Source organism: Garra rufa, unplaced genomic scaffold (genome assembly GCF_049309525.1).
Source record: "Garra rufa unplaced genomic scaffold, GarRuf1.0 hap1_unplaced_004, whole genome shotgun sequence".
Classification (NCBI taxonomy): domain Eukaryota; kingdom Metazoa; phylum Chordata; class Actinopteri; order Cypriniformes; family Cyprinidae; genus Garra; species Garra rufa.
Window position 1 is genome coordinate 124930 of NW_027394279.1, and position 11681 is coordinate 136610.

General features: G+C 39.1%; 1 protein-coding gene across 1 annotated transcript; it reads left to right on the plus strand.

Moving 5' to 3' along the window:
- The first annotated feature begins 2163 nt into the window (after positions 1 to 2163).
- Positions 2164 to 11443, plus strand: LOC141312698 (von Willebrand factor A domain-containing protein 5A-like). Its single transcript, XM_073832585.1, has 16 exons — positions 2164 to 2203; positions 2899 to 3101; positions 3178 to 3588; positions 3664 to 3778; positions 3852 to 4027; positions 4456 to 4544; positions 4621 to 4765; positions 4844 to 4923; positions 5002 to 5116; positions 5203 to 5361; positions 5457 to 5560; positions 5685 to 5902; positions 8613 to 8669; positions 10936 to 11075; positions 11149 to 11272; positions 11364 to 11443. Exons 1-16 carry the CDS (start codon positions 2164 to 2166, stop codon positions 11441 to 11443), a joined length of 2256 nt encoding a protein of 751 aa, XP_073688686.1.
- The last annotated feature ends 238 nt before the right edge of the window (positions 11444 to 11681 follow it).

Consider the following 11681-nt stretch of genomic DNA (forward strand, 5'->3'; position numbering starts at 1 on the left):
CTGGAGATGAATGAGTGCTAAAAATAGCTGTTGTACCTTTTTTGTTTTGATAAACAAAACAATTCAATAGCAAATAAAGGTTATTGGCTGTTGGGATCATTATATCAATCAGTCATGCAGATCTGAATCTGTTCTGACCTTTGCTTTCTTCACCTATAGCCCGACAAACTGAAAGCTGTGAAACGGCAGCTTATGAATACTCAGAATTATTTGTTAACCCAGGGTAAATTATAAACGTGAAGCATTAAAACCCAGGATTTCATCTACCCTGGGTTTAGAATGACCCTGGGTTAGCTATTTCTTTTAGAAAATGTTCAAATCCAGTTAGTAGTTCCATATCACTTCACAGATTACATTTGGTATGAACAGCTCATTTTAATGAGAAATGTTTTAGTTTTTTAGAAATGGATTACGGAGCGTTCTCTGGTAAGATAAAAAACATGGACTCTTCTTTTCAATCTCTCGTGTCATTGCTCTGTTTGTGTTTTGATGGTGTTTATTTGACCTCATTAAGATTGTGTGGGTTTCTTTTGCCGGCAAGAATGTGTCTGTGGTATTTACTAAGACACCACACAACATCAACTAGAAATGACGTAAGTGCGTTCAAAACAATAAAGCAGTCATTCTTTATTCTTGAGAAGTGGGACAAAACAAGGTGCAACAAAAAACAAAAAAACACTTTGTACTCAGACAAAGGAAACTACATTTAGGTGTCTTATATGTACTAAGCTACCAAGCTTTGCTGGTAGTGTGTTATATAAATTTAACTTGATCTTTATCAGCTTTCTAGATGTTTTTAATTTCAAAACGCATTCTTATGTTAGTAGACAGATTACACTTTTACATGTGACCAACAATTTCACAACAAATATAAAATATCATAATGAAATATCATCTAAATATTCATCTGACGGAGTTGACACATCTAATGGTGGTTTCCAAAACCTCAATTTGTAGTCATTTTAATATAAAATAAATTGAATGAATTAATGATATTCTCAATTAAACTGTATTAAATCAACCACAACAAACAGTGAGTTATTGTTTATGAAGCTTCTATTCAAGAGTCACATTTAAGTATTTTGATATATCAGTGGAACACAAAATCTTTTCTCTCATGCCCATATTTGGTGTTTCCTGTCCATTAGTGATTCGCCCCACCTGTTGTTGTCATTTAGCTCCCTTTTATAAGTTGGTTTGTTTTCATTGATTCCTTGTCCGCCAACAAATGTCTAATATTACTTTGGTTACCTCCTGCGTTCCAGTCTCTTTGTCTGCCGTTGTTACCTTTCCAGGGGATTCATTAAAGACTTTGCTTTTTACTCTGTCATTGTTTGCCAGTCCCTGTACCATGACACCCATGATATTCCCTGATTTTATTACATTTTAATAAATGTCTGACGGTGTTGACAAAAAATGAGCACACAACTTCGAAACCTGCTTAAACACGTGTCTCACTGGAAAACACCCTTGCTTTGATATGAGATATTATTAATTGTTGCTTTTGAGTTTTTACGTTCTGTCGGAAGACCAAAGAACAGACACTGTTACATTTATTGTCTAGTACTTGTTTGTTAACATTTAGTCTATATTATCTGCTGCAAATTCTACGTATTTTGGCTTGCACCACCATTTTCCTATTATGTACCAAAGTAAAAAATAAAGTCATATAATAGGCTAGTATAATAAACCTGGTTGCATATGTTTTTTTTTTTGCATTTTGAAATTTACAATAATTTAAATTCAATTAAAAATATTTTATAAATATAATATTTTGCATGTTAGTGATTTAGTAACACAGCAGAATCATGTTTAGAGAACATTTCAATACTCTTACAATTAGGAAAAAAAATTAAAGAGATAATAGAAACGTTTAAAAAAATATCTATGGATGAAAACTAAAATGACTGAAATGGAAAATTACTGGCTCTTAAATAAATGGCTCTTGTCACATCGCTTCTGCAGCTCATATTACATCGTATCGGTCTTGTGACTGACACTGCGGTGATTGAGCATCTTCAGGAATTCATCTTACCATTCCCCAAACATTTGACATCATTGTAAACTTTCAAAACTTTTACTAGTTAAAAACGTACCTGTGAAGATTTGAGGCAAAGTGTTTGAGTTTTAGTTTCAATTTGAAGAACCGTCTTGAGTGCAGGAATGGAGATCTGCGGTCTTGTAACTGTGAAAAATGAGCCAGGTAAGAATGCACCTGTTTACATTTGATGTTACTTGTAAACTTTTTATTATGTAAGATGAGATGTTTTCCACACAGTTTGTCGCAATTTGTCTCATTATATTACTATGTTTGTTTTTTTGTTTTTTCCCCAGAGGGGGAAAATATCACGTCTCTTTCACCTTTTTCTTAAAATATTAATTATATTAACACGTTCTTGTTTTTATGAAAATGTGAGAGTTTAATAAACATTTGTGTAAGAGAGCTTAGGCAACATTCCTGGCGCAGTTCCATTTTCTTTTTTCTTTTTTTTTCTTCAAGTGTCAGAGTGGAACAGTTGCTTTATGGGATATGTATTTAGCTCCTTGGACTCTAGCTGCTAAGGATAACATTATTTTTCTATTATGCGTCTGACTGTTTTTGTACCTGAGCAAGGTTTTATGAAGCGGTAGGAAACTCAATCAATAGCGAATTAGTAAATTAGTTTTCGTTCAGTAGTTGCCTAACTGGCTGTGGTGGCTCCTGCCTACCAGATGAAGACTGAACTCTCAGTCTGAAATGTTTATAAATGCATCCCACTGAATACATCTTTAAATTCAAGCAAATCAACTCCACCTACAGATCGGCCACAAAAAATTCTTTGTTTTAGAACAATCAAGTTTATTATTGATGTTGTTCTGCTGTTTTTGTGATGTTGTTGTGTTGGTTGTGTGACTCAGTTCCTCTGAAGAGCATCTCAGTGGAGGTTGGTGTTCAGGATCATGTAGCCACAGTGTCCTCCACTCTTCAGTATGTGAATGAGGAAGAGCGCCCCCTGGAGGCCTTGTTCGTCTTCCCACTGCCTGCTGATGCTGCTGTCTGCCACTTCAGTGCCAAGATCGGAGAGCAGGAGATTGTGGCAGAGGTGCAGGACAGAGAAAGCGTGAGTCCAAATGCAGACCTCAGCTCAGTTGCGTAAATCTTCACTGTGCATCACGTAACATAATTGTATTCTGCAGGCGAGGGATCAGTATGATGATGCTGTAAGTTCGGGTCAGCAGGCGTTTCTGTTGGAAGAGAGTGCAGAGAGTCCTGATGTGTTCAAACTGAGTGTCGGGTGTCTGTCGGCGGGTCAGAACGCTGCTGTCACCATCATCTACGTCACTGAGCTCGCTGTGCAGGATGACCACTCGCTGCGCTTCTGTCTGCCGGCTGTACTCAACCCCCGATACACACCAGCAGGTACTACAGCAGCTGCTTCAGGTTCAGATGCTGGTATAGTCTCAGAGATTTCATCAGGATGTGGAGCTGTTCCCTACACGCTGACTCTCAGTGTCCATGTGAGCTCTCCAAAGCCCATCTCCAAACTCGAGTCCAACTGCACTCTGGATCCTCTAGTGTTCGTCAACTCTGATCACACTCAGGCTACGGTACTGTGTGTCTTCATGTGTTTATCTGGATGTGTGGGCAGAGCAGTTTTATGCATGTGTTGTTTGTGTGTGTAGGTGAATCTGAGTCCTGGTCACATGTTTGATAAGGACGTTGAGCTGTTTGTGTTCTATCAGGATACCCATCAGCCCTCTGCTATAGTGGAGGCAGGAGTGGCTACTTCCCCATCAGGTGGGACCTGCAGCTCACTGGAATTATGGGATTAAGTGATCAAGGTGTCACTGATTCTTTCTCTCTTTTTCAGGCTCTCTGATGAGGGACCCAGTGGTCATGATCAGTTTGTACCCAGAGTTCCCAGAGCAAGTGATGTCATCACTGGTAACTCAAGGCGAGTTTGTTTTTGTGATTGACAGATCAGGCAGTATGGGTGACATGATGTATCATGGGAAAGGAGCACAGATGCGCATAGAAAGCGCAAAGGTAAGATTTAAGGTTCAAAACAGCATTTATTTAAATGTGATGAAACATTTTAAGTCATCATGAAACTTGGTCCACAACCAATTACTTATATTTTGTGACATATTTCTAAGGAAAACAGGACATTTGAGAAAGAATAATTGAATTCCATGTCATATCAGATTTGATTCAAGTGGTTGGAGGGAAAGGGCTGAAAAGTAAGAAGGATATGTGAGTTCAAAGAAAGAAGATTAGTTATTAAGAAGGTTTTTATGTTTTATTGAAAGAAGAAAGAAACAAAAAATGTTTGAGAAACAATTTTTCTTTGTGCACAATAAAACAAGGAATGTGCATTATAAAAGTAAATACAATAGTTATGGTGTGTTTTGTATGCTGTAGTAAATACTATAGTTTTGATCGAATTTTCACTATCTGTCCATGTCTCTCTATAGGACACTCTGCTGTTACTGTTGAAGAGTCTGCCCATGGGATGCTACTTCAATATCTATGGATTTGGCTCTGATTTTGAGTCCTTCTTCCCGTTAGTAACTAGATCTTTATTCATAGACATTCAGTTTAAAAAATTTGTCAGATGAGAGGTTTTTCTGTCTTTGCAGTCAGAGTGTTGAGTACAGTCAGGACACAATTGATCAGGCTCTGAAGAGAGTGAAGGAAATGCAAGCAGACATGGGCGGCACAGAGATTTTACAGCCTCTAAAACACATCTACAGCCAGCCCTGTCACCCTGATCAGCCCAGACAGGTACAACACATCACCTGAATGACACCTTGTGTGAAAGTCTAAACATGGCTTAAGACTCAGATGTTTTTCTCTCTTCAGCTGTTCATCTTCACTGATGGAGAGGTGGGAAACACTAAAGCGGTTCTGGATCTGGTGAAAAGCCACGCTCACTCTCACAGGTAAAGGTCTGCTGGGTTTGATCTGTCCATCATTCTTATCTTCATCACTAACAGTAACAGAGATAATTGTGTCTTCAGGTGTTTCTCATTCGGGATTGGTGAGGGTGCAAGTGCCGCTCTCATCACAGGAATGGCCAGGGAGGGATCTGGTCACGCTCAGTTCATCACAGACACCGACCGCATGCAGCCCAAAGTAAAGCTCTCCACTGGTTTTCACAGCCACAGATGTTTCCTAGTCAAATGTCTCAATGGTTTCTCTTTCTCTTCAAACTATATCAGGTGATGCAGTCGCTCAGGTTTGCGCTGCAGCCCGCTGTGGTTAATATCTCTGTGGATTGGACCCTTCCAGATGGAGTTACTGTTGACACACTGTCTCCACCCATCAATGTGCTCTTCCAGGGTCAAAGGACACTCATTTATGCCCAACTCAAAGGAAAGGTGAGATGATTTAGCATTTTTCTTTTATGAAAATAAGGAGCCAGTTTCTCTTATTTATTTAGATGATAAAAATCTGCCCTTTCCCAATTTTACAGAGTTCAGGTTGCTCTGAGGGAACAGTGACCGTCAAATACAGTCTTATAGATCAACGAGTAACAAACCAGCTCCACTTCTGCCTCAAACCAACTGAGGACACAGGGTAACAAACATATAAACACAGAAATATACTCACTTTATAATATTATCAGCTAAATACATGCATTTTAATGTAATGTAACATCCTAGTAACACTTTTTTAACTGTTTTCCTCTTTGTTTCTGCAGGTTGTCCATTCACCAGCTGGCGGCTCGGACCCTGATCCGTTCTCTGGAGCAGGAGGAGAGGTCAGGTGCTGCAGATGTTGAGGGGATCAGGAGCAGGATGGTGGAGCTCAGTGTTCAGGCAGGAGTGAGCAGTGTTCATACAGCCTTCATTGCTGTGAATAAAGACTGCAAACAGACTGTGAAAGGACCCTTGGAGAAGAGAAAAGTTCTGACACGTGGTTAGATGTGTTTTTTTGTGTTTGACTGCAAGGGCTTCAAATTAATTTCCCATCACTTCACAGTATGATGCATTTGAGGTGTTGGGTTGACCTCTTTAAGTCTGTTTAAATTTTCTTTTAGGGAGGATGTGGTTTTCTGGTTTTCTATCTGCAGCTGCACAAACTCTTCGGAAGCCAGGTGGGTCATAACAGGGTATATTTACACTGCTAAGTTTAAGTATATTTTTGAAAATGTACTATTAAGAGTACTTAACAGTGCGTACATTAACTTACAGTAGTTACACTGGGTTACATTCCTGTGGTTTCTTGATTCTTAATGCAAATGTTAAGAAATGCATAGTTCATTCCAAGCATGCTGTCTCTTTTAAATGAGGCACAAGCGATGGGCCATGCATGAATGCATCACTCTTTTATGAACCGTTGCTGCAATTTCCTCTTAGCCAGGATAGTTTTTGCCATACCACATTGTACTACCGCTGATGAGGATGCTCTCAACAATCTGATGAAATGCCCCCTCTTCTGAGCTCTTTTCACTGTTGTTGCAGTGTTTTTAGCCCAGCAAAGGTTCGTTGAGATCCGAAGGCCAAAAATCTCATGTTCATATCAATCTAGTCCTATTTTAAAGCTTTTCTTGATTGTGAGTTCTGTGGGATGTGTCTGTTCTTGGCTGTTTTTTCAAATCTGAATCTGTTCTGACCTTTGCTTTCTCTGCCTTTTCCAACAAATTTGTAGCGAAAAGTCCAGCTGTATTTGCCTCACTGCCAGGTAATGAATCTACATTCTTACCTTCTGGTGAAATGAGGTAGCTTTATAATAATGTTGTTAAAGTCCCAATGAAATCAAAATGTGAGTTTTTTGGCTTTTAGTTTGAATATGTTAGCCTTAAAGGTTATATATAATTTAGTGTGCTCCACAACAACAAAATTCATGTTTACAAGATATGAGCATTCAAAACATACAGTCTCTCACTTCCATCAATATGAATTAATGATTTTGATGACATCACGTTGCACTTCAGCTTCTTATCAAACGTTCTGTCCAATCAAATGCTCACTAGAATCTGTAGCGTCCCGCCACAACACTATAAATAGACGTTAAAGCTGAGATCGGTCACTTGTTCACAGTGTTTGTATTTTCTGTACAGTGAATGGCATGTAGTGCACAATGTAGGCGATAGGGAACAATTCAGACATTGATGCAAATGCAGTCTGGTATTGCGTTGTGTCATGCGAACTGCGGCAGTGTGCACAGTCTTTGCACGGACTTTAGCTCTGTTCCAGAGACGCGATAGCATGGATCAGATCGTATGTGCGAGTCGGCATGTATTAAACTACACAGTCTCAGCATGATTATGATCACTATGTTGTTTTAGTAAGAGTTTCATATTGAATCTAGGGGGTAATCTATTAGACTGTGGCTGTTATAAGCTGTCAAATGGGGCTTTACCAAACTCAACGTCTCTGGCCCGAGCAGATATTAAGGGAACGCTATTGGCTATTAAAAAAAGTGGGCAGGGATGCATGATATGTCCCTGTTTTTCTGTTTCAGTTAAAATTACGTCACCACATAGAATAATCGCTGCGTGTTTCAAGGCACTTTAGTGGACCTTTAAGATGAACATAAAACTATCTGAATCTGTTCTGACCTTTGGTTTCTCTGCCTGTAGCCAAAAAAGGTGCAGTGAGAAGGGCCCCAGCTGTACATAATATCATCTCACAGCCAGGTAACGAACCTCAGTTAAAGGGAGAATTCTTGCAAAAATGTTTCGGACAAATACAATTGGAGATATATTATTAAATACCTTGGCTCTTCCAAGCTTTATAATGGCAGTGAACGGGTGGTGTTATGTAGAAGTCCAATAAAGTGCGTCCATCCATCATTAAAAGTGCTCCACACAGCTCCGGGGGGGGGGGGGGGGGTTAATAAAGGCTTCTTGAAGCAAAACGATGCATTTTTGTAAGACAAACAATCTATATTTTAAACTTTGTAAACTGTAATGGTTAGCTTCTGCTAACTGTCACAAGCGATGACGAGTTCAGAAGTGATAAACATGGAAGCGCAGAGGACAGAACTAAACAAATCACTAGTCATGAATTTGAAGTATAAAACAAGGATCTGTAAAAAAAAAAAAAAAAAGTCAGCGGATTTTTATATAAGCCAAATAGAGATTGGTTTTCCTTTGCTCCTGCAAACAAAACCTGGTTCTTGCAAGACTAGCATATTCTCACCAGAGCTTATGGCGCCCCACTTCCTACGTCATTAGCTGGATCGCCAGTTTCTGTTTTTTGATTGTGAGACAGAGTGATTAACATTGCATTCATTCACACATTTTTTTATGTGTCAGATCCATCAAAAATGACAGATCCTTATTATATGGCCATTGACTTTAGTTTTCTTTCCATAATTAGAATATGATGGTGGGTCAGTGGATTCTGTTGAGTATGTTAATTGTGTATCAGCAGGTAAGAAATTTATTTTAAAATCTAAAAACAAATATTAGAAATGGTAAAAAAAAAAGAGTCATTTACTTTGCAAAGTTTACTTTAAATGTTCAGATGTGGTATAAAATGTCCCTTAATTATTTAATACTGTTGAAAATATAATATTGAGATATTGAAAGGCACAAATAAGTGAATTTCATGCAGTCAATGCAATGCTGATCCTCATAATAATTGCACATTGACTTGGGAGGTTTTCTTTCTTTAAAAAGGTCTTGATTACAATGATGATGACGACGATGAGTGTGATTATGGTAAGCTGCTAGAGGGTAAATTAATCAAACACACACAAAAAATTGCGTTCTAATTTAGACATTGTTATGTACAGTAAAGCTTCATTTATATAGATTCACAAAGGATTCCGTTTTGCTATAAAGACATGAATTCTCTTGTTTTCTGTCTGCCGGCCCTGCTATAGGAACTTTAGAGGGGAAATGGTTGCATGGGAGCCTACTTTTAGAAGGCCCTCTTAGGCCCTCCTATTATGGTCCTGGCTTCTGGCTACCAGGGGGTCCTAGGGAGGATGGGGGCTTTGGGGGCTTTTAGAGGGCCCTCTGATTATGAGGGCCCTACTAGGAGGCCCTAGGGAGAAGGGTGTAGTGTACCTTTGGAGGTAAAAAGTGGCAAAAGATAGTTTTGTCAACATCATTCTGCTTTTACAGCACGGTACGGCGCACTAGTTTGGACCCACAAGTGGCATGATGACGTAGCAACTAGCCATCCCAGACAATGCTGGGGGGCCCTCGCGAACGTTTTGCCCAGGGGCCCACACAACCCATAATCCGTCCCTGCCCTTTCCAGAATAGAGCTGTGCCTTTACCCCATTTATTTGACTTTCTGTTTAACTGATTAATTCATTTACATTTTTTCCTTTTCCAATAACCTAAAATACTGTGTCATCCAATTTGAAATGTTGACTAGAAACAAATATGGAAAGAACCTCCATTGTTTTTCAAATTTTCCAACACTTTGTTCTCTTCATATAATAGATGGTCTTGATTATGGCGGGTCATGGGATTCTGTTGATTATGTTAATTGTGGATCACCAAAAGATAAAGGTATTTGGACATCTAAAATCAAATATATATATAAAAAAAGAGTAATTTACTTTGCAAAGTTTACTTTAAATGTTCAGATGTGACATAAAATGTCACTTAATTATTTAATACTGTTGATGATATAATATTGAGATATTAAGAAGCCACAAATAAGTGAATTTTACTCAGTCAATGCAATGCTGAGCCTTATAATAAGAGCACTTTGACTTGGGATGTTTTCTTTCTTCAAAAAGGTCTTGATTACGTTGAAAATGACGATCATGGTGATTATGATCCGCCACCATTGGAGGGTAAATTAATCAAACATACACACGAAGACCCTTTTACAAAATTCTGTTCTGATTTAGACATGTTGATGTACAGCACAGCTTCTTTTATAAAGATTCACAAAGGATTCTGTTTAGCTGTAAAGACATGAATTCTCTTGTTTTCTGTCTTTTCCATTTGTGCTAGAAAAGGTGGGATGGAATATCCTTCTATGTGAAAGTTTAAAGGAGACAAGATGTAATATAAGTCTCAGGTGTCGCCAGAATGTGTCTGTGAAGTTTCAGCTTAAAATTCCCCACAGATTATTTATTATATCATTTTGAAAATGCTTATTTTGAGAAAGCAGAAAAGCTCTGTTTTCGTGCATGGCTCTTTAAATGCAAATGAGCTGCTGCTCACCCTCCCCTTTTCCAGAACAGAGCTGTGCCTTTACAGCTCCTCCCTTAGAAACTCTGCCAGAAAACATCTGTTTGGTTTTTATTATCATGTATATCACACTGAAATCATGCGTTTTAAAACATATTACTTTAAACTTCTGATATAGGATTTTCTAAGCACACACATCCAAAGCACACACAAAAAGTGTCTGTCATCTGACATGTGAGTACTAAACTAAATTCTCTTTCGTGTCTTATTGCGCTTAAACTGTCAAGCACACACAAGCTTATGTTATAAACACACAGCTGTTACAAAAACAGTCGGTTATATCTGTAAAGGTAAACAGCTGGGAAAGAAATCACATGTTTATATTAGATCTGTATGGCAGCAGCGTAATGTACAGTAAATAAATCAAGAAATCCACTGCTCTCTTGTATCCTCTGAAGCTGGGACTCTAAATAGCGTTCTGTGCTCGTTTGTACTGCCAATGAACACTTAGCATGCTTTGCTCAAACTTTTGCCATGGCGTTAGAACTGGTACACCGTTCTTGCTTGCGAAAACAATCGGGCGCCATAGATGGAAATGTGAAGATTAAGGGGCGATAATATTATAATAAAATCTCTGCAGCTCGCTTACAAATTGTACTTTAACCATTTGCATTTTGCATGCAAAGTTTAGGGCAGGACAGAAAATAATTTCAAACTGTTGGTCCTACAATGTTGAGATTTAAAAGCCACAATTGATAGAATTCCAGTTTCATTAAATGTGTGTGTGTGTGTGTGTGTGTGTGTGTGTGTGTGTGTGTGTGTGTGTGTGTGTGTGTGTGTTCAGCTGCTCCTGATCCCCAGAAAGACCAGTTACTGCAGTTGGTTTCTCTCCAAAGGGTGTCAGGCTGCTGGGAGCTGGATGCCACACTGGCTGATGTGTTTGGAAAGAGGAAGGATGAGCTGACCAATCAGAAACCAGCACAGGTGAGAGATGTGATGAAATAAAGAGACAGCCATGATTGTGTCCAGTGTCCAGTGACAAATGGTTTGTCCACAGGTGGATGGGTCAGTATGGGCCACTCTCCTGGCTCTGATCTGGTTATACGGCTGTAAAATAGAGCAGCAGGTGGAGTGGCAGTTTGTGGCCATGAAGGCAGCGTCATGGATCGGCTCTCAGAAAGGTGAGATCTCTATTCCAGACCACATTCATTCAGTCAGTGTTCATCAAGTGTTCTCTGACACACACTGATGATTTGAGTGTGTGTGTTTCAGTGGGAGATCTGTCTCAGTGTGTGTGTGCGGGGAATGTCCTGCTCGGGTGTCAGGTAACCAAAGAGACTCTGGGAATCTGAAGACACCTGTGTTTCAAGAAGAGCGGTTTATCTGAGGCTGATTTTTAAAGGAACTCTCCACTTTTTTTGGAAATAGGCTCATTATCCAACTCCCCCCGAGTTAATAAGCTGAGTTTTACCGTTTTGAAATCCATTCAGCCGTTCTCCTGTTCTGGCGATATCACTTTTAGCATAGCATAGCATAGATCATTGAATCCTATTAGACCAATAGCATCGCGTTCAAAAATGACAGAGATTT

What these genes read in the sequence shown, in the direction of transcription:
- LOC141312698 (XM_073832585.1), top strand. Translation starts at nt 2,164, where the DNA reads ATGGAGATCTGCGGTCTTGTAACTGTGAAAAATGAGCCAG. An exon ending in TGCGCATAGAAAGCGCAAAG is followed by an intron (nt 4,028 to 4,455) that starts GTAAGATTTAAG and finishes GTCTCTCTATAG; the next exon opens with GACACTCTGCTGTTACTGTT. An exon ending in CCAATCAGAAACCAGCACAG is followed by an intron (nt 11,076 to 11,148) that starts GTGAGAGATGTG and finishes GTTTGTCCACAG; the next exon opens with GTGGATGGGTCAGTATGGGC.